At 45.4% G+C, this 23,497-nt stretch overlaps 1 protein-coding gene across 2 annotated transcripts in view; it reads left to right on the forward strand.

Annotated features, from left to right (window-relative positions):
* tmem68 (transmembrane protein 68) overlaps window positions 1-23,497 on the forward strand; it is a 56,330-nt gene that overhangs the window by 23,392 nt on the left and 9,441 nt on the right. The window contains exons 4-6 of one of the 2 annotated variants that reach the window (XM_072467749.1): window positions 6,708-6,875; window positions 19,871-20,064; window positions 21,283-22,746. In XM_072467749.1, coding sequence (XP_072323850.1) covers window positions 6,708-6,875; window positions 19,871-20,064; window positions 21,283-21,609 — 689 coding nt within the window. In that variant the 3' untranslated portion in view covers window positions 21,610-22,746. Of the gene's footprint in view, window positions 1-6,707; window positions 6,876-19,870; window positions 20,065-21,282; window positions 22,747-23,497 lie in introns of those variants that run through there. The other variant, XM_072467750.1, reaches the window with a different exon arrangement.

Genomic DNA, 23,497 nt, shown 5'->3' on the forward strand with positions numbered 1-23,497 from the left:
CGGCTAAATTTCCCTTTATGCCATGCCTCCTTACTTTCTGCATGAGCATGATCAAACATCTTATTAAAATCCATGTAGATGACATCAACTACTCTACCTTCATCTATGTACTTAGTTACCTCCTCAAAGAATACAATCAAACTTGTGAAGCAAGACTTACCCCTCACAAATCCGTGCTGACTATCCTGGATTAAGCTGTATCTTTCCAAATGATCATAAATCCTATCCCTCAGGACACTTTCCACTAATTTACCTATGACCGAAGTGAGACTAACTGGCCTATAATTCCCAGGGTTATATCTATTCCCTTTCCTGAACAAGGGGACAACATTCGCCTCTCTCCAGTCTTCTGGCACTATTCCTGTAGACAGTGAGGACATGACGATCAAAGCCAAAGGCTCTGCAATCTCATCCCTCGCCTCCCAAAGAATTCTAGGATATATTTCATCAGGCCCAGGGTACTTATCTATCCTCAGGTTTCTCAAAATTTCTAACACATCTTCCTTCCGAATATCTACCTCCTCCAGCCTACCAGCCTGTATTGCATTATCCTCCTCAACAACATGGCCCTTCTCCTTTGTGAACACTGAAGAAAAGTTATCATTTAGGGCCTCTCCTATATCTTCAGACTCCATGCACACGTTCCCACTACTGTCCTTGACCGGCCCCAACTTCACCTTGGTCATTCTTTCATTCCTCACAAAAGTGTAAAAAGCCTTGGGGTTTTCCTTGATCCTACCCACCAAGGATTTCTCATGCCCCCTCCTAGCTCTCACAAGCCCTTTCTTGAGCTTCCTAGCTATCTTGTATCCCTCAAGTGCCCTTACTGAACCTGGTTTTCTCATCCTTACATAAGCCCCCTTCTTCCTCTTGACAAGACATTCAACCTCTTTTGTAAACCATGGTTCCCTCACTCGACCATTTCTTCCCTGCCTGACAGGGACATACATATCAAGGATACGCAGTATTTGCTCCTTGAACAAGCTCCACATCTCAATTGTGCCTATCCCGAACAGTTCCTGTTTCCATCTTATGCTCCCCAATTCTTGCCTAATCGCATCGTAATTACCCTTCCCCCAGTTATAAACTTTGCCCTGCCATATGTTCCTATCCCTCTCCATTGCTGTAGTGAAAGTCACCAAATTGTGGTCACTATCTCCAAAGTGCTCTCCCACAACCAAATCTAACACTTGGCTCGGTTCATTACCCAGTACCAAATTCAATGTGGCCCCGCCTCTTGTCGGTCTAGCCACATATTGTGTGTGGAAACCCTCCTGCACTCACTGGATAAAAACAGCTCCATCCAAACTATTCGAATTATAGTGGTTCCAATCAATATTTGGAAAGTTAAAGTCACCCATGCCAACTACCCTGTGACTACCGCACCTATCCAAAATCTGCATTGCAATCTTTTCCTCCACATCTCTGTTACTGTTTGGGGGTCTATAGAAAACTCCTAACAAAGTGACCGCTTCTTTCCTATTTCTAACTTCAGCCCGCTCTACCTCAGTAGACAGATCCTCCTCAAACGGCCTTTCTGCAGCCATTATACTATCCTTGATTAACAATGCTACTCCTCCACTTTTACCACCTTCCTTAATCTTATTGAAACATCTAAACCCCGGAACCTCCAACAATCATTCCTGCCCCTGTTCTATCCACGCCTCCGTAATGGCCACAACATCATAGTCCCAGGTACCAATCCATGCTTCAAGCTCACCAACCTTATTCCTGATGCTCCTCGCATTGAAGTAGACACACTTCAAACCACCTTCATGCCTGCAGGTCCACTCTGGTGACCTTGGTACCTTCCTCAGTACTGCACTACCCTCAACTTCCTGAACTCCAGCAACGCTATGTCCTGGACTACAAATCAGTTTCCCATCCCCCTGCCAAATTAGTTTAAACCCCCCCCCCCCCCCCCCTCCCGAAGAGCTGTAGCAAATTTCCCTCCCAGGATATTGGTGCCTCTCTGGTTCAGGTGTAACCCGTCCTGTTTGTACAGGTCCCACCTTCCCCAGAATGTGCTCCAATTATCCAAGTAACTGAAACCCTCCCTCCTACACCATACCTGTAGCCACGTGTTTAACTGCACTCTCTCCCTGTTCCTCACCTCGCTAGCACGTGGCAGTGGCAGCAAACCAGAGATGACAACACGGTCTGTCCTGGCTCTCAGCAGCCACCCTAGCTCCCTGAATTCCTGTTTTACATCCCCGTCCCTTTTCCTACCTATGTCGTTGGTACCGATGTGTACCACGACTTGTGGCTGCTCCCCCTCCCCCTTAAGGATCCTGAAAACATGATCAGAGATGTCACGGACCTTGGCACCCGGTAGGCAACACATCAACCGTGAGCCTCTATCGTTGCCACAGAACCGTCTATCTGTACCTCTAACTATAGTCTCCAATAACTAATGCTCTCCTGCTCTCTCCCCTTCCCTTCTGAGCCACAGGGACAGACTCAGTGCCAGAGACCTGGTCACCATGGCTTACCTCTGGTAGGTCGTTCCCCCCCCAAAAAAAACAGTATCCAAAACGGTACACCTGCTATCCTCAATCTCTGAGGACTTAACCCTACTACCAAACTCCACAAGAACCATCCATCCATCACCCTGCTGTGGGTTCACACGTCTTCACTATCAACAAGGTAAGGGGTGTCCAAAGTACACTCCCATCCATTACCGCAAGCGCATATATAAATAAAGCAGTAAAGCTGCACAGACCACATCACATTGATTTAATATGATTTTTGCTAGAACAGGATGGCAGGCAATTTTTTCCCTCGTGCTCAAACTTTGCACACTCTTGAAGGAGAAAAGACAACAACATATAGTCAACAGCATAATAATGGAGTAACGTCCAGAATTATTGATGAAACAGCAGGATAATAACACTGTTGCTTGAAAAGGCCAAAGTCATGACAGGATCATCAAACACTTCTCAGGATTTCTTGCGGATTCCAATGAATGAAGCACCTTCACTTTACAGGATAATATAAAGCCAGCGGTTGGGGGGCTCCACTGACCACAGGCGTCGGATGACTGGATACATCATGCTCTGTTAAACCTGATGCACAGAGCCTCCAAATCAGGATTACTAAAACATGGCAGCAAATTTTCAAACTCAGTCAGGAACTCTCCTCTCCATTCCCTCTGGAAACTGGACACACAGATCAGTCAGGATATAGGGCATACAGCAGGATCTGAACTAACTGAAGGCGGCCCCTCAGCAGGGAAAGTGTACTATCAAATGCACAGATTCTCTTCTGCGCCTCCACCATTTTCTCAAGGATTCTTTAAGGTGAGCACCAAAGACCTGCATCACAGACCCGAAACAATCATCCAGAACAACACTGTCCGAGCAGTCATCACCCAAATGCCCACTGCATCACCGAGGCGCTCATCAGCAACAAGGCCACTGCAGCTGGGCCACACCCCAGCCAACTCTGACCGCCTCAATTACATGAGGATTCGTTACAATTTAACTCTGCTACTCATCGTAAATCTCAAATCAGGATCATCCAGGGACAAGGATAAAACAAAAGATTAAAAGACAAGCAGAACCAGATCTCTCAAACGCAGCTGCTCCTGTGCTCACATCACATGATCCCCAGATTTGACTTTTGAATAGCAATGGTGAGATTAGAGTTCACAAGTGCAGTGGTCATGGGAGATGGAGCTGAGAATTATCTTTGCACTGTCCTCGGACGATCCTCAAATTGTTTTGACGAAGGAAAGTGAAGTATAAAAATGCGTGTTGTGGTCAAGCTGGACTTGTGTCACTCAACTGGCTTAAATGCGAAGCATGCCGTTGTACCCCTTTGATTTAAAGGAGAAATACTTTTTTCCCCTTTATTCGTTTATGGGATGTGGGCATCGCTGGCAAGGCAATTTATTGCTCATCCGTACTTGCTCTTGAAAATAAGTGGTTTGCTGTAACATTTCAGAGGACAGTGAAGAGTCCACCACATTGCTGTGGATATGGAGTCACATATAGGCCGGACCAGATGAGGATGATAGATTTCCTTCCCTAAAAGGCATCATGAAACAGATAGGTTTTTACAACAATTGATAATAGTTGTCATGGTTGCTATTACTTTAACGTAGAATCCCCACAGTGCAGAAGGAGGTCAATCGGCCCATCTAGTCCACCAACCTTCTGAAAGAGCATCCTACCTCTGGCCAGTCCCTTGCCCTATCCTCATAACCATGAACCCCATTTAATCTTTGGATACTAAGGGACAATTTAGCAAGGCCAAGCCACCTAACCTGCACACCTTTGGACGGTGGGAGGAAACCGGAGCACCCAGAGGGAAACCCATAGAGAGCTGGAGGAAATGTGCCAACTCCACACAGTCACCCGAGGTTGGAATCTAATCCGGATCCCTCACGTGTGAGGCAGCAGTGCTAACCACTGTGCTGCCCCATATATTCCAGATTTTTTAATTAATTGAATTTAGATTCACTAGCCATTGTGGGATTTGAACCCAAAGCATTGACTGGATTATTATTCCACTGACCTTACCACTATGTCACCACCTCCCCCTTAATATTACAATTTGGACACATGCCATTTGGAGCAACTAGTCAAATTTCAGCATTTATCTTTCATAAATAAGTAGTTTATTATGTTTATCCATCCTGTTTCCACATCATTTTGACCCCTTTTTCTGCAGCTATCCAGTCTAATTTCAATGTTGACATGGTTTCTCATTCATTAATCCTTGGATGTGGATTCTTTATCCTCAGAAGTCAAACATAGAAAGCAACGTGTGGGGGAGAGTGATTGATTTACTGGAAATGGGGGCATTAAAGACAGAGACTTACGAACACTTAATTAAGTCACAATTAAACAGTTGCAGAAAGGATTTCATAGAATTTACAGTGCAGAAGGAGGCCATTCGGCCCATCGCTCTTGGAAAGCGCAACCTACCCATCCACACACCTCACCCTATCCCCATAACCCAGTAATCCCACCTAACACTAAGGGCAATTTTGGACACCAAGGGCAATTTATCATGGCCAATTCACCTAACCTGCACATCTTTGGACTGTGGGAGGAAACCGGAGCTCCCTGAGGAAGCCCACACACACACTGGGAGAATGTGCAAACTCCACACAGACAGTGGCCCAAGCCGGGAATCGAACCTGGGACCCTGGAGCGGTGTAGCAATTGTGCTAATCATTATGCTACTGTGCTGCCTAACGTGCTACTGATTTAATTGGAGGAGGCGAGGAGTTTGTGAAATAACTGGGGAAAGTGGCTGGTGACAGCATGCATTAATAAACTAACATTTTGCACAACTGGAAACACAGAGAAATGGATGTTGAGGCAAGAGAGATTAGGAAGCCGAATTAAAAAGATGAGTTTTGAGAAGGTTTTTACTGGGTGGTGGGAGAGAGTAAGATCAAAGCAGTTGAAGGTTCTGACAATATTGGTGGGATGAAGGGGAAGCACGCAAGTCCAAAGTCAGAGGGCAAGGTGGAGAATGTGGAGGATACAGCTGTAGATGCCTGTTATATTGAAAAACAACTATTGTGAATCTTAACATGGCCAGAATCAGCAAAAATTGTGAAGCAAGTAATGCCTAAAGCTATGAAAATGTTATGGAGATTGCTATAAATAGAGTAAGTAAGCTCCCTGGATGCCCTTTCCTTGCAAGAAAATCCCTTATAATTTGAAAGCCATAGAAAAGTAACCAACTTGTATACATTTCAATTCAACAAAACCATTGAGGAATTTCCTTCAGAGATGTGCAAGCAACCTTATTAAATTATAAATCGCCTAATATCTGACTTTTTTTTGGAGAGGAGGATTTCGCTCATCATCTGATTTTATTTAATTGTCAGGGATTTGGAAGTTCTACAAGTGGGTTTACTGATTTATGTTCAGTAATTTAAAATTATTTTTAAAAACTGAATTGGTTCTCCATTATCTCAGTTCTATAAAAACAAGAATACTGAAAAACAAATTTCATTTCTTATTGTAACTTAGATGATCACCTTCAAACTTGATCACGCATGACAGATGATGTCCAGTCTAACAACTGACCAACTGCTATATGTCCACAAAACTCTGCTATTAAATTTCTCCAAATACTTGCTGGTTACATCTATCAGCCTTGTGCTTTCTTAAGTGAAAGGGAATAATTTTATTTAACAATTATTTCAATTTAGAGGGGTTTTTCTCACACACAGCAAAACATAAATATTTTTTATACAAATAAAAGTACAGACTACTAATGACTTGGAGAATGAAAGACCTTGCAATGAATGTACAGTAAACCCCGTTTCCTTGATTCGCCGGGCACGTTTAGACGAGTAGAAATGATATATCCAAAGCCAATACGAGTTGAATTGGAGTAGTAGTAATAACAACCTATAATTAAAACAGCACAATTAAAACAATGGTGTATACAGAATGTAAACTGCACGATGTTTCATTTTCCATGTGTCAAAAATAATTACAGTATACTCAATGATATGCAATCTATTGTAATTGGGAATTAATTGATGTCTAGTGTCTCCATTAATGCTTATCTGCTTTGTTAGCTTGGTATATGTAACAAACATTTGCTGCATTTATGTCCAGATCATATTCGTTTTGTGAACTCTTAGTTTTAGGACTAAAAATCTTACTAGTGTAAAAAAAGCAATGAAAGCATAATGTTCCTCCCTTACCAGGCTAACTCTGTTCCTTTTTCCTCAGGTTACGAAATCCATGGATTGGAAAAGATTCCTGATGTAGGGCCTGCTCTGATTGTTTATTATCATGGGGCTATACCTGTAGACTATTACTATTTTTTAGCGAAAGTGATTCTCCAAAAAGGAAGAACCTGCCACTCTGTAGCTGACCATTTTCTTTTTAAGTTACCAGGTACATTTTATTTTATTTATTCATTTTTTGCTGGGATTATATGTTGTGCAAAACAGGTTATAAAATCAAATTCAATGATGTAGGCTTTGCAGAAGTTGAAATGTACCATTTGTTTGAAGTATGTTTATTTAAACAATTTCCTAGAATCATAATGCTTACAGACAAAAATAGACTATTCAGCCCTTTGGGTTCTTGCTGGCTCATTGGAAGAGTAACTTATTTAGTCTCTCTTTCCCATAGTCTTGCAAATTTCATGTCTTTATATAATTGTCCATGTTTTAAATAAAATATTTTATAAATATCTAAAGATGGCACAGTAGCACTGTGCTTAGCACTGCTGCATCACAGCGCCAGGGACCTGGGTTCAAATCCAGCCTTGGATGACTGTGTGGAGTTTGTACGTTCTCCCCATGTCTGTGTGGGTTTCCTCCGGGCCCTCCTGTTTCCTCCCACAATCCAAAGATGTGGATTGGCTATGTTAAATTGCCCCTAGGTGGGGTTGCGGGAATAGGATGGGGGAATTGGGCCTAGGTAGGGTGCTCTTTCAGAGGGTCCGTGCAGACTAGATGGGCCAAATGGCCTTCTATGATTCTATGAAAGCAGCTCTATGAAAGCAGCTCTATAGATGGTTGAAAGCGGAGGTCCAGCAAAGAAAATCCCGCGACCTAAAGTACAGATGGTGGGTAGAGAAGGTGCAGGAGATCGTACAGTTAGCCGACAGCCATGGCACACAAGGTTGCTTCAGCACAGTCATGACCACCAATGGCTCAAGCACCTGAGGCCCCACCCCACTGCTGATCAAGAACGGAGACGTAGCCAGCGCCCACTGGAAAGAGAACTTCGAAGACCTCTTTGAGAGACTCTGTCTTCAATGAGAGTGTCCTCGACTCCATCCCATAGCATCTCAGCACAACTTCAACCCAGCATGAGGTAGAAAAGACCATCCGACAGCTAAAGAACAATAAGCCATCAGAAGCGGATGGAATCCTTGCTGAAGCACTAAAATATGGCAGAGAAGTATGACCGGTGCATATACAGGGCCTTATTTCCCTTATCTGGAGGGAGCAGAATATGCCAGGAGATCTCCAATGCCGTAATCATGACCATGTTCACGAAAGATATCAAGCAGGTCTGTCTCATTGCAGCAATGCCCGTCTCTATCTTCCTTGCTACAATGCTCCATCTCACCCTTAGCAAGCTCCCCCCTGGAGTAGAGCTAAACAAATTGGAATCTGTTCAACTTCTGTTGCATGCAGAGGAGATCCAAGGTAGTCCCACCCTCTAGTCATTGTACTACAGGATGCAGCCGATGCTTGTGTCTGCGAACTCGGAGGCCGAGCTGCAAAACCATCGGCAAAACCATCAAGGCGTATGAGAGCATGGGCATTGCACTCAACATCTGTAAGACAAAGGTCCTCTACAAACCTGCCCCCGCCACTCAGTAATGCCCCCGGGTTAGCAAAATCCACAACGAGGCCTTGAACAATGTGGACCACTTTCCACACTTTGGGAGCTTACTGCCATCAAGGGCAAACATTGACGACGGGGTTCAACACCCTTCGGTCCCCCCCGAAGAAGAGAGTGTTTGAAGACCAGGATCTCCGATCCTGGACCAAGCCATTTTTAATTGCCTTGCTTTTCTTTGTACTATGGCCCTATTTGCCTCTGGCCCTTGATCACCCTGCCTACCATTTTTGCATTTTACTGTTCTTTCATTACTGTCCTTGATTCCCTGCCGAGGTTCCCAACACCCTGCCAATCTAGTTTAAACCCTCCCCAACCACGCTAGCAAATACGCTCCCCAAGGCATCAGTCTCAGTCCTACCTAGGTGTAACCTGTCCGGTTTATACTGGCCCCATCCCCCCAGAATCTGTCCCAATGTCCCAGGAATCTGAAACCCTTGCCCTTGCACCATCATATTCATCCGATATGTTCTGATATTTTTACTCTGACTAGCACATGACACTGGTAGTAATCCTGAGATAACTACATTTGAGGTTCTACTGTTTAAATTATTCCCAACTCCCTATATTCGGCTTTTAGGACCATATCCCTTTTTATACCTTATGTCGTTGGTACCAATGTGTAGTACATAAGAACACAAGAACTAGGAGCAGGCCATCTAGCCCCTCGAGCCTGCTCCGCCATTCATTGAGATCATGGCTGATCTTTTGTGGACTCCGCACCACTTTCCCGCCCGAACACCATAACCCTTTATTCTTCAAAAAACTATCTATCTTTATCTTGAAAACATTTAATGAAGGAGCCTCAACTGCATCACTGGGCAGGGAATTCCATAGATTCATAACCCTTTGGGTGAAGAAGTTCCTCCTAAGCACAGTCCTAAATCTACTTCCTACTTCCCCTTATTTTGAGGCTATGCCCCCCAGTTCTGCTTTTAACTGCCAGTGGAAACAACCTGCCCGCATCCATCCTATCTATTCCCTTCTTAATTTTATATGTTTCAATAAGATTCCTCCTCCCCCCACCCCCCCCCCCCCCGCGCATCCTTCTAAATTCCAACGAGTACAGTCCCAGTCTACTCAACCTCTCCTCATAATCCAACCTCCTGGTTGTATGGCCAATGGCTGTTCACCCTCCCCTACAGAATGTCCTGTAGCCTCTCTGAGACATCCTTTTTTTAAATAGAATCTTTTTATTTGAATTTTCAAAATCTATAAACAGTTGTATACATTGTTGGCCGTGTTTGTTTATTGTACAATACAGAAAGGTTTGTCCAGTCCTCCCCTTAATTTCCCCTATTTACATTCTGCCGCCCTCTGGCTCGGCGTGCCCCCCCCCCCCCCCCCCCCCCCCCCCGGTGTCCGCCTGGTCAGCATTTCTTTTTGGGGGGGGCTATCTTTTCTTCTCCAGTCAACTTTGTCTGTGTTTTCCCTGTGATTGGGGTGGGGGGTTGCTCCCTCCCTCCCATGTTGTCCCTTTTCTGTCCCCCCCAGCCTTTTCTCCTCTTTCCCTCCTGGGTTGCACGTTCCTGTGGTTTCCCCCCCCCCCCCCGGCTTTATTTTTTTTCCTTCCCAGATCATGTGGGTGTGATTGGCCGGGCCCCTCTGGCACCGTTCACATTTGTCCTCTACCTCCGGGAAGAACCTGCTCATTCGGGTTCTGGTCAGGTGTGTTCTATGCACCACTTTGAATTGCATGAGGCTAAGCCTTGCGCAGGAGGAGTTGGGCCTGCTCAGTGCTTGGCTCCAGAGTCCCCACCCCACTTCTGTCCCCAGTTCCCTTTATTGTCCGTGTTTATCAAATCTTCTAATAGTGCAGTTTCTGGGGTCCCGGGGTACCCTACTGTCTCTTTGTGGAGGAAGTACTTTATTTGCAGGTGTGTCATTTCCTGTCCTGTTGGCAGTTTCCATTCCTCCGTCAGTTCGTCCAGTGTCTCTAGTCTGTGCCCTACATAAAAGTCCCTAACTGTCAGTGTGCCCCCATCCCATCTCCATTTCCTGAAAATGGCGTCTAGCATGGCTGGGGGGGAATTTGTGATTGCAGCGGATGGGAGTCATGGGGACATACTAGTCAGCCCAAAGTGCTGCGTTAATTGGGCCTACATTTCCAGTGTGGCCGTTACTACTGGGCTTGATGTGTACTTTGCCAAGGGGGATAGGAGTGCTGCTGTAGCCAAGGCCCGGAGGGTTGTCCCCTTGCAGGAGGCCTCCTCCATCTGTACCCACTCTGAGTTGGGTTCGTTTACCGATCCCCTCACTCTTTCCGCCGTTGCTGCCCAGTGGTAGTACTCTGAGACCCCCTTGACCCTAGCATCAGGAAGGGAACTTACCATCCTGAAGTCTTGTTTGCAGCCACAGAAAACTCTATTCCCTTTGCAATTGAATCCCCTACAAATATTACATCTCCACACATTTTACTCCTCCCCTGTGCAGCAGAGCTAACCGAGTTGCAACAAAATTGGCTGCTGTTGCTTTCCCCTGAGAGGTCAACAGTATCCAAAGCAGTATATCTGTTTTGCAGGAGAATATACACAGGAGATTCCTGCACTGCCTGGTCCTCTTTCTCTACCTGGTGATCACCCATTTCCACTCTGCCTGTGGACGTTTAGCCTGCGGTGTGACCAACTCGCTATACATGCTAGTCACGATACTGTCCACCTTGTGGATGCTCCACAATGTCCCCAGCTGCCGCTCCAGCTCCGAAACCTGGGATTCCAAAAGTTGCACTTCCTGCATATATGCTGGCCCCAGGTATTGGAAATGTCCCAGCTTCCCACATAGAGCAGGAGGAGTAAACCATGCCATTGAGCTCTCCTGCCATGACTTATCCCTTTGGATTAAACCTTTAAAAGACTCTTAAAATCAAATACTTGAGGGCCCTTCTTCCCCTGACTTTGTTAATACAGAATATAGCCCTTACAAACTATAAGCAACAAAATAAAGACTTTACAAATTATAAGTGATAATAGTAGTTTAAATATCACCATCTGTACTCACCCGATAGTAGCTTCCATTTGCCCTGTGCCAGTTTTGTATCATGACTTCACCTCAGGAACACCGCCTCTGTATTGAATATAGGTACGCTGGGCTGCACCTTTTATAAAGTTTTCCTGCTGCTCTGATCAACTGCTCTTCACTAGATTCTCTCTTTCTCTGACCTCCGGTTCCCTGTACAATCCTACTTGAGAACAGAAGGGACTGATTATCTCCTCAATGTTTCACCTAACTGCCTGTTTCACCAAACTCCACCTGCACCATGATGCAACATGGCAGCACTCAGTGCAGACCAAACTCCAGAAGTAATTCCAAAATTGAAAATCAGAAAGTGTAGTTTTGAAAGTACAGTAAATATTTGTTCGAGAGAAAAAGAGATACATGCAGATTGCATAAGGCCTGTAATCTAAACATTGCTTATTTTTGGTAGACCCCTTGAAACCTTCTCTCAGACCCCTGATTATGAACCCCTGTTGTAACTGACCTAATCAATATTTTGCACAAATATATTGGTACCTTTGTACCGGGGTATAGATGTTTCGGTAAGAGTAGGGAAGGTGGCAAAAGAGGTGGAGGAGTGGCATTGTTATTCAAGGATAGTTTAATGGCTGCAGAAAGGCAGTTCGAAGGGGATCTGCCTACTGAGGTAATATGGGCCGAAGTTAGAAATAGGAAAGGAATGGTCACATTGTTAGGAGTTTTCTACAGACCCCCAAATAGTAATATGTAATGTGGAGGAAGAAATTGCAAAACAGATTGTGGATTGGTGTGGAGGTCTCAGGGTAGTTGTCATGGGTGACTTTAACTTTCCAAATATTGATTGGAACCTCTATAGGTCGAACAGTTCGGATGGGGCAGTTTTTGTACAGTGTGTGCAGGAGGGTTTCCTGACACAATATGTGGATAGGCCGACAAGATTTGGTACTGGGTAATGAACTGGGCCAAGTGTTAGATTTGTTTATGGGAGAGCACTTTGGAGATAGTGACCACAATTCGGTGTCTTTCATTATTGTAATGGAGAGGGATAGGGCCATACGGCAGGGCAAGGTTTATCATTGGGGGAAGGGTAATTATGATGCGATTAGGCAAGAATTAGGGAGCATAAAATGGGAACAGGAACTGTTTGGGATAAGCACAAATGAAAAGTGGAGCTTGATCAAGGAACAAATACTGCGTGTCCTTGATAGGCATGTCCCTGTCCGGCAGGGAGGAAATGGCCGTGTGAGGGAACCATGGTTCACAAAAGAGGTTGAATGTCTTGTCAACAGAAAAAAGGAAGCGTATGTAAGAATGAGAAAACAAGGTTCATGGGTCGCTTGAGGGTTGCAAGGTAGCAAGGAATGAGCTAACAAAAGGGCTTAGGAGAGCTAGGAGGGGGCATGAGAAGTCCTTGGGTCAGATCAAGGAAAACCCCAAGGCTTTTTATTCTTTTGTGAGAAATAAAAGAAAGACCAGGGTGAGGTTAGGGCTGGTCAAGGACAGTAGTGGGAACTTGTGCATGGAGTCAGAAGAAATAGGAGAGGCGTTGAATGAATACTTTTCTTCAGTGTTCACCAAGGAGAGGGCCCATGTTTTTGAGGATGAGCGTGTGATACAGGTGGGTAGGCTGGAGGAGGTAGATGTTCGGAGGAAGGATGCATTAGCAATTTTGAAAAACCTTAGGGTCAACAAGTCCCCTGGGCCAGATGGGATATATCCAAGGATTCTTTGGGAGGCAAGGGATGAGATTGCAGAGCCTTTGGCTTTGATCTTTGGGTCCTCACTGTCCACGGGGATAGTGCCAGAGGACTGGAGAGTGGCAAATGTTGTTCCTCTGTTCAAGAAAGGGAATAGGAATGACCTGGTAATTATAGGCCGGTTAGTCTTACTTCGGTGGTCGGTAAGTTAATGGAAAAGGTCCTGAAGGATAAGACTTATGACCATTTAGAAAGATGCTGCTTAATCCGGAATAGTCAACAAGATTCGTGAAGGGCAAGTCTTGCCTCACAAATTTGATTGAATTCTTTGAGGAGGTAACTAAGTGTGTAGATGAAGGTAGAGCAGTTGATGTCGTATACATGGATTTTAGTAAGGCGTTTGATAAGGTTCCCCATGGTCGGCTCATGAAGAAAGTAAGGAGGTGTGGGAGAGAGGGAAATTTGGCTAATTGGATAAGTAACTGGCTATCACGTAGAAGACGGAGGGTGGTGGTGGATGGAAAATTTTCAGACTGGAGACCAGTTACCAGCGGTGTACCACAGGGATCAGTGCTGGGCCCTCTGCTATTTGTGATTTTTATCAATGACTTGGAGGAGGGGGCTGAAGGGTGGGTCAGTACATTTGCTGATGACACCAAGATTGGTGGAGTAGTGGATGAGGTGGAGGGCTGTTGTAGGCTGCAAAGAGACATTGATAGGATGCAGAGCTGGGCCGAAAAATGGCAGATGGAGTTTAACCCTGGTAAGTGCGAGATGAGTCATTTTGGTAGAAACAATTTGAATGCGGATTACAGGGTCAATGGCAGGGTTCTGAGGAATGTGGAGGAACAGAGAGATCTTGGGGTTCATGTCCACAGATCTCTGAAGGTTGCCACTCAAGTGGATAGAGCCGTGAAGAAGGCCTATAGTGTGTTAGCGTTTATTAACAGGGGGCTTGAGTTTAAGAGCTGCGGGGTTATGCTGCAACTGTACATGACCCTAATGAGACCACATTTGGAGTATTGTGTGCAGTTCTGGTCACCTCACTATAGGAAGGATGTGGAAGCATTGGAAAGGGTGCAAAGGGGACTTACCAGGATGCTGCCTGGTTTGCAGGATAGGTCTTATGAGGAAAGGTTGAGGGAGCTAGGGCTTTTCTCTTTGGAGCGGTGGAGGATGAGAGGCGACTTAATAGAGGTTTATAAGATGATGAGGGGGACAGAGTGGACGTTCAGAGACTATTTCCTCAGGTGGATGTAGTTGTTACAAGGGGGCATACTATAAGGTTCAGGGTGGGAGATATAGGAGGGATGTCCGAGGTAGGTTCTTTACTCAATGGTTAAGGTGTGGAATGGACTGCCTGCTGTGATAGTGGAGTCGGACACTTTAGGAACTTTCAAGCGGTTATTGGATAGGCACATGGAGCACACCAGAATGACAGGGCGTGGGATAGCTTGATCTTGGTTTCGGTCAATGCTCGGCACAACATCGAGGGCTGGAAGGGCCTGTTCTGTGCTGTACTGTTCTATGTTCTATGAAGTCACCACACATTAAAGCCCAAAATGTTATTGTTCTAGCTATCTGTCTGCAGTTATACTTTGAGACAATTATATTTTTGAGCCCCGAGTATCCTTGTAGATTCTTTTAATTGATTATAAATTTCTGTTTTTCATCCCAAAATGCATAATCTCTGCTATCTCGTCTTTAACTTTCAGCAGCTAATGATGTGTGCAATTAAGGTCTAGTAACATGTCCAACTTTTGAATTCTGCGGATTTATTTTAAGAAGCAGTTTCTTTTCTACAATGCTATTTTTATTCCATGTCCTCCGAAGTACATGTATATTCTCACTTCTATCTTCATTTGCTAAAACCAATTAAAAATATCTAAATATAATATCTCCCCGACAAAATCTTCTACAATTGGATTCTTCCTGTCTTCATCTGTTACTTTTTATATGTTTATAAAAGCCCTTACAATACCCAATTAGAACATCTGGTGGCCTTTTTTCATATTGCCATTTAGCCCTTCTAATCTCCCTTTGCACCTCCATTTTCAATATTCTTCATGACCATTATTACTCCTAATTAAATCACGTACCTTTTTACGTTTCCATTTATTAGCTTCTTTGTACCGAATTTGCCTTGGAGGATTGCAGTTTAGCAATCTTATTTGCCATTTTCCTATATTTAATGGGTTTTAAAATGTTTATAGTAATAATAGTCATTAGCTGTCCCACATGCCTGATACAGTCATATCACATAGCCAGCATCCTAGACACCCCCATCACTCCTGTTTATGTATTAACCCATTGTCAGGATAGATCTAATATTTTTCCTATATAAGACAGCAATAATGTTAGCGATCACTTGATGTTTCCCAATGAGAACAAAGAGGGAAGTCGGTTGTCTCTTGTATGTGGAGGAGAGAAGGATTAATCATTTGTGCCAATAGATTTCTCCTTCCCCTCCCAAGGATAGAGAACACAAATTTCAACATCTGGCACAACTCTACAATCTAGCAGGCTGATAGATAGCAAAATTGATAGAGCGATGAGAACAAGGCTTCTGTTCAAAATCACAATTGGATCTCTTGTCTTGGCAGGGAAATAATGTTTTAATTACCTTTTTCATGTCATTGAATTATTACATTATCGTCTGACTGAGGAGTTTTTTGTTCGTTGGACAAGCCAATTTTCATTCGATTTCACTCAAATTATACCTATTTCCATGCTGATCTCTGAAAAGCATCATTATATATTTTGTTATATCAAGGAAATATAGGAGCATCGATGTTTTACCGAAAGGTTTGAGGAGTTTTAAATTTGTGTAATGCTGCTAAATATTGGCATCTAATACTGTGAATGCAGTTGCAGGTGTTCTACTATTACTAGAATGTACATTTCCTTGTCAGTGATTTTGGGGAATTGCTTTGCCTCCTGTGCTTTTCCATCAAACATATCTGCAAACCATTCACAAATGGAAGAGCTACTTCTGGTTCACAGGCTCAAATTTTTAAAAATCCCCCAGAGCTTCTGAGGATGCTCTGAGAGCATCTGAGGATGAGAATTAGAACACCAGGGGCGGGATTCTCCACTCGCACGCCGAAGTGGCCACGCCGTCGAGGTTCACGACGGCGCGGAACGGCCCCGGTCCCGACCGATTCAGGCCCTGACAATGGGCCAGGATCGGGGCCGCGTCATCTACACGCGCCAGGCCTTGTCGCCCGCGTACAAGCGGTGCCGCATAGATGACGCGGCCGGCGCTGCATAACGGGCGTCATCCGCGCAATGCGCGAGTTGGCCGGCGCCAACCTGTGCATGTGTGGTTGCCGTCCTCTCTAAGTCCACCCCGCAAGAAGAAGATGTGGGACGGATATTGCGGGGCCGCGGAAGGAAGGAGGTCCTCCTTCAGCGAGGACGGCCCGACGATCGGTGGGCACAGATCGCGAGCCACCCCACATTCCAGGTGAAACCCGGTGCAGGATCCCCCCTCGCCCCCCCCACAGGCCGCCCCCCCCCCCCCCCCCCCCCCCCAGCGTTCACGCACCGCCCACGACTGCAGCGACCAGGTGTGGACGGCGCCGGGGGGGGAACCCGCCGTTTTGGCCTGGCCGCTCGGCCCATCTGGGCCTCAGAATAGCGGGGGTGCCGGAGAATCGCCATTTTCGGTGTCTCAGGCGATTCTCCGGCCCGCAAAACCCGACCGGGCCGTTCCTGCCGCTTGGGTGAATCGCGGGAGGGCGTCGGACCGGCATCCCTGGAAATTTTGGCGGCCCAGACGATTCTCCCAACCGGCGTGGGAGTGGAGAATCGCGCCCCAGATGTTCTAATTAGGTATTGTAAGGGCTTTAATAAACATATAAAAAGTAATAGATGAAAAGACAGGAAGAATCCAATTGTAGAAGATTTTGTCGGGGAGATATATATAGATATTTTTGATTGGTTTTAGCAAATGAAGATAGAAGTGAGAATATATATGTACTTAGGAGGACATGGAATAAAAATAGCATTGTAGAAAAGAAACTGCTTCTTAAAATAAATCCGCAGAATTCAAAAGTTGGACATGTCACTAGACCTTAATTGCACACATCATTAGTTGCTGAAAGTTAAATAATATGGGAAATATACTCCGTACGTTATATTACAATACAACAAGGCTTGCGCACAGATATGATTGATGGATACCCAGGCTGTAAATTGGTCTTGTATAAGAGCAGGAACATCAGATTGAAATATAAACAAGGTAGATGGCCACAAAGCACTCAACGAGCAACATATGAATGCTTCTTTCAAGACTCACAGTGTAAGTTAGAGTTAGCTTTCAATTTATTTTAAGTTCCAAATGTACAAACCAGATTTATTGGGCGCGATTCTCCACTCCCACGCCGGTTGGGAGAATCGCCTGGACCGCCAAAATTTCCGGGGACGCCGGTCCGACGCCCTCCCGCGATTCTCCCAAGCGGCGGGAACGGCCCAGTCGAGTTTCGCGGGCCTGAGAATCGCCGGAGACGCAGAAAATGGCGATTCTCCGGCACCCCCGCTATTCTGAGGCCCGGATGGGCCGAGCGGCCAGGCCAAAACGGCGGGTTCCCCCCGGCGCCGTCCACGCCTGGTCGCTGCAGTTGTGGGCGGTGCGTGAATGCTTTGGGGGGGGGGGGGGATCCTGCACCGAGCCTCACCTGGAATGTGGGGTGGCCTGCGATCGGTGCCCACCGATCGTCGGGCCGTCCTCTCTGAAGGAGGACCTCCTTCCGCGGCCCCACAAGATCCGTCCCCCATCTTCTTGCGGGGTGGACTTGGAGGACGGCAACCACGCATGTGCGGGTTGGCGCTGGCCAACCCGCGCATGCGCGGATGACGTCCGTTATGCGGCGCCGGCCACGTCATCTATGTGGCGCCGCTTTTACGTGGGCAACAAGGCCTGGCGTGGGTAGATGACGCGGCCCCGATCCTGGCCCATTGTCATGGCCTGAATCGGTCGGGACCGGGGCTGTTCCGCGCCGTTGTGAACCTCGACGGCGTTCACAACGGCGCGGCCACTTCGGCGTGGGAGTGGAGAATCCCGCCCATTGTGTTGCTTTTAGCACACTGGGCTAAATCGCTGGCTTTGAAAGCAGACCATGGCAGGCCAGCAGTACGGTTCAATTCCTGTACCAGTCTCCCCGAACAGGCGCCGGAATGTGGCGACTAGGGGCTTTTCATAGTAACTTCATTTGAAGTCTACTTGTGACAATAAGCGATTTTCATTTTCATTTCATTCAAATCAGTTGTGGAGTGCTTAGTCAGATCCTAAGAAATTAGGGTGCTCATTATGAAGGTCTTTTAACACTAACTCAACTTTGCTTTGTCACTGAACTTAATCTTTTATTCTATTTAAAATCCAGAAGTTCACGATAGCCTGTCAAAATATCAAAACCAATGCTGCATCGTAAAAGTACCCTTTTTAATATTCCACATTAGAAAATATAAACACAGCAATTTATATTCTCAGTTGAGCAGATCGAAGTTCAGATGTGTATGCCACATCATCTGTGTCCATTGCAGTGATAGTTGCTATTGAGAATAAGAAGTTGTTTTTACCTGGGACAAGTATGACCCCTTATTGAGATATGGTTTCCTCCTCTGCAGCATTTGGGTAGGGTGTTTGTGAGTGACTGCATTTTTGAAATTGTTGCACCACTGAAGGAAGAATGATGACTTGTGTGAGAAATAGTTTAAAGATTGGAACTGACTAGATTAGGACTACCATCAGTTGATTATTGAATGACTCTCCCCTTTCACCCTTGATTCTATATCTGTTGCTATCCTACAAAAGCAAAACACTGTGGACATTGGAGATCTGAAATAAAAGCAAAGTGCTGGGGATACTCCAGTCCTGAAGGATCTGTGACAGAAACAGTACTAATGTTTCTGGCCAATGATCTTATCTTAGAACTGTTACTTTGCTGTCTGCCATGAAGTCCTGGATGAGCCAGAACTTTCTTTGGCACTAACCAGACAAAATAGATCTTGTTTTAATTCCTCTTTCACCACTCCTGCTACAGCCAATTCAGGTTAAGCACACAGATGCATAGTCTCGGTATCCTGTTCATCACACCTGCTGGCAAATGGTTTGCTTCCATCTCTGGAGCATCACCCAGTGTCACTGAATTCTTCATCCATACTGTGCCACTAGAGTTGGTTTCCCGAAAACTGACCTCTTTAGTTCCTTCATACAAAAAAATGCATCTTGCATATTTCCATCCTATTCTTGTTGCTCTGCACTAAATCCATCAACTTCAAATCCCTGGTTCTAGTCTTGAAATCATTCCAATACCTCACTTCACCCCAGTGCAATTATCTACAACCTTCCGTCCAGGCACTCTTAAATCTAACTCAAGACTGTTGCACATTTGCCTTCCTTGTACTGTATCATTAATACAAAGCTTCAGTCACCACTTCTCTATAGAGTGAAATTTCCTTCTTGTAAATCATCGTTCTGCTATGCATCTGCCACTTTCTGCAACCTGTTTAAACATTATTCTTTTAATGCTGCCTTTGGCTAATTTACTTAATGTCTGTTTGATAACCACTACTCCTCTGTACAGCATTTGAAGTTGTTTTAGTAAACAATACTGGTTTAAATATAAAATTTTGGTTGAGTAAAGGTTTTAAGGATAATCACATGAAAGCAGAATGTTGTCTAATTACTGAACTGTAAATCAATAAATAGAGCTCAAGTTAGTGTAGGTCAAACCTAGTTACTTTTGTCAGCCTAATCAGTTTTCACGCTTTTATTTGAGACGAGTGTATGAAATACTCAGTTGCCTCAAATTCTTTCGTAGAAAATCGTGCACACCGGTTTCTAAATTTCTTTTTCAGGTTTTAAATTATTGTTGGAAGTTTTCAGTGTCATGCATGGTCCACAAGAGGAGTGTGTCAAAGCTTTGAAAGGTGGTCACTTGTTGGCCATCTCGCCAGGTGGAGTCCGTGAAGCACTCTTTAGTGATGAGACTTACAGCATATTCTGGCGTGGTCGGAAGGGATTTGCTCAGGTGGCAATTGATGCTCAAGTGGTAAGTACAATTAAGCTATAGTTTTCTCTTTGTAGAATGTATCACCTACTTCAGTCTGTGTTTTATGTCTGTCTTTATTCTTTCAATGTTTCCACCCCAAAAGAAATTCCCAGTGGCTCGAAGAGATAGCAGCAAACATGAACAGCTGTATTTTAAGTATATCATTTTATGAACAGCTGTCGATCCTTTTGTAGCTTCAGTGGATCATTTGCCAAGTGGAGTGATCTTTATTGCATAGAATTAGTTGGCAGTCATTCTTATTCTCAGTCCTGTATTAGTCCATCACATTTGGCTGGCAAACAAACTGATAAATGCCATCCGAGTTATATTGAGTGTCGATGGTAACTGCAACCAGAGATTGAGTCATAACTACCAATAGACCTGTACTGTCTGAATCTGCCAGTTGTGGCTCAGTTGCAAACACTCTTGCCTTTGAAATCAGGAATTTGTAGGTTTAAAATTGAATCCAAAGATCTAAGCTTAAGAATCTAGCTTGATAATCCAGAGTAATGCTGAAGGATTATTGCACTGTCGGAGCTGCCTTGTTTTGGATGGGATGTTAAACGAAGACCTCATCTGCTCTCTCGGGTGGGTGTAAAAAGTCCCACTCTATAACTTGAAGAATTGTGGGGCAGTTATTCTCCTAATCAATATGATCCCACAATCAACATCACAGAAACATTATCTGGGCAATTTCACACCGCTATTTTTGGGAGCTTGCTGCACTGAAATTGGCTGTTGTGCTTTCTGCTTTCTATGCGACTGCACTTCGGAAGTACTTAATTGGCTATACATCCCCCCCCCCCCCCCCCCCCCCCCCCCCCCCCCCCCCTCTCTCCTCCCCATCTCAGTTGAAATGTCCGGTGATGCAGCAGACTCAGCACTGGTAAAAAATGGGCCTGCATTGGTGATTTTCCAATTATGGGTCTTAATAAGTCAGTCTTATCAGGAGAGACCAAGCAGTGGGTATCTAATTTGAATTATAATCAGTAAAGTCCAGACAGAATAAAGATTGCCTGTCCCCTCTCCGTTGGGTATGTGGCACAGAAACTAAATTGGAAAAACTGACTGGTACACGTACATACAGCAGGAGAAATATCTGTGTACAAGTATCGTTTTGTATGGAATTACAAATATAGCATAATCTTTTTAAAATGTATTGACTGTATGAAATTACAATCTTTTAATTCAGTATTTCTTTAAACCACTAATTCAAAGAACAAAGAAATGTACAGCACAAGAACAGGCCCTTCGGCCCTCCAAGCCCGTGCCGACCATGCTGCCCGACTAAACTACAATCTTCTACGCTTTCTGGGTCCGTATCCCTCTATTCTCATCCTATTCATGTATTTGTCAAGATGCCCCTTAAATGTCACTATCGTCCCTGCTTCCACTACCTCCTCCGGTAGCGAGTTCCAGGCACCCACTACCCTCTGTTTAAAAAAAAAAAACTTGCCTCTTACATCTACTCTAAACCTTGCCCCTCACACCTTAAACCTATGCCCCCTATTAATTGACCCCTCTACCCCGGGGAAAAGCCTCTGACTATCCACTCTGTCTATGCCCCTCATAATTTTGTAGACCTCTATCAGGTCGCTCCTCAACCTCCGTCATTCCAGTGAGAACAAACCGAGTTTATTCAACCGCTCCTCATAGCTAATGCCCTCTATACCAAGCACCATTCTGGTAAATCTCTTCTGCTCCCTCTCTAAAGCCTCCACATCTTCTGGTAGTGTGGCGACCAGAATTGAACACTATACTCCAAGTGTGGCCTAACTAAGGTTCTATACAGCTGCAACATGACTTGCCAATTCTTATACTCAGTGCCCTGGCCAATGAAGGCAAGCATGCCGTATGCCTTCTTGACTACCTTCTCCACCTGTGTTGCCCCTTTCAGTGACCTGTGGACCTGTACACCTAGATCTCTCTGACTTTCAATACTCTTGAGGGTTCTACCATTCACTGTATATACCCTACCTGCATTAGACCTTCCAAAATGCATTACCTCATGCATTTCATTATTATTCCTTATACTTTCATCTACATTTAATAAACCCACATTCCCCGTTGCCACTCTTAATAAAACAATTACCATTGACTTTGAAAGCCCTTGCATTTTTATTTATGCACTTTCTCATTACTTTCCGTTTAACTTTATTGCTTTTATAGCTTTCCCAATCTGCTGGATTCCTACATTTCTTTGCATTTGTGTAAGATTTTGCTTTTAGCTTGACACATTTTCTTCCTTGGTTAGGCCTCAACTGGAGTATTAGGTCCAATTCTGAGCACCACCCTATAGAGGAATATCGAGTCCTTGAAGTGGGTACTGAGGAGATTTATTAGAATGGTAGCAGGAATGAGGGACGTCAGTTATGTGGAGAGACTAGAATATCTGGGATTGTTCTCCTAGGAGCAGAGAAGCTTAAGAGCAGGTAGAGCTCCCTCCAGTTATTTGCTAGCCTCTCCCAGTAACCTTGAGTCCCATTGTAATTGTGGTGGACGTTGCAGCCCTCCTGCCAAGAAATCAGATGCTGGCAGCACCAGAAAATTCCGCCCTCCAATTCTGAGTCAGAGACTTCAGACTGTTCGAGCTCCTGGGTATTTAGACAACTCCTCCCCCCCACACCCCCCAAACATCCACACTGACCCCTTCAACTCCTCCCTGACTGCTGACTGACGTTCTTGACCACTGCTGTCTCTTCTCTTTCCCCCCCCCCCCACCCCGCCGCAGAGGTGAGGAACCACCGAGTTCCGCCTTGAGGACCTGTCAAACGTGAGAAGTGATTGCCTTACTGACTGACCCATCCCTCCCGCTGACCACATGTCCATTCTCCCGCAGGTCCTCCAGCTGACGGCGCCGGCCCATCCTGGGTGGCCCCCTCTCCTGACTCCGAGGAGAACTCCTCAGAAGAGAGCTCCAAAGATGCCACCATAATAGCCACGGCACAGCTTCATCCCCACCCTCCACCAGCACAGATACACACATCTCGGTGGGACATGTTAATGATCAGACTCCTGGGGCACAATCTCGTGAGCACCACACTGCTGCTGATGTACATCAGGTGGAGGCAGGAACCCCCAGGCGAGAAAGCACCTGGGGATTTGCTGTATCCCAGGACCCAGCTGCGTCCCAGCCTGATGCTGAGTCTCTGGAAGTGGGTTACCTGGAGCTGATGGAGACGATTGGGAGCGGCCGGGGACATTCAGAGGGAGATGCCAGTGTCACTCCAGCAGACCCATAGCCGCTTGGAGAGGTCCCAGAGGCTACAAGCGCAGGAGAGGGCGCCGCCAATGCGTGGCAGCGAGGCCAATACAGCTAGGGTGGCGACTGCAGTGGAGAGCCTGGTGCACAACGTCAGCACCATGACTGAAGGTATCCAAGGCGTTGCGCAGTCGGTAACGGCCTTGGCTGAGGGTCTCGGCAGTATGTCTG

Source organism: Scyliorhinus torazame, chromosome 11, assembly GCF_047496885.1.
Source record: "Scyliorhinus torazame isolate Kashiwa2021f chromosome 11, sScyTor2.1, whole genome shotgun sequence".
Taxonomy (NCBI): domain Eukaryota; kingdom Metazoa; phylum Chordata; class Chondrichthyes; order Carcharhiniformes; family Scyliorhinidae; genus Scyliorhinus; species Scyliorhinus torazame.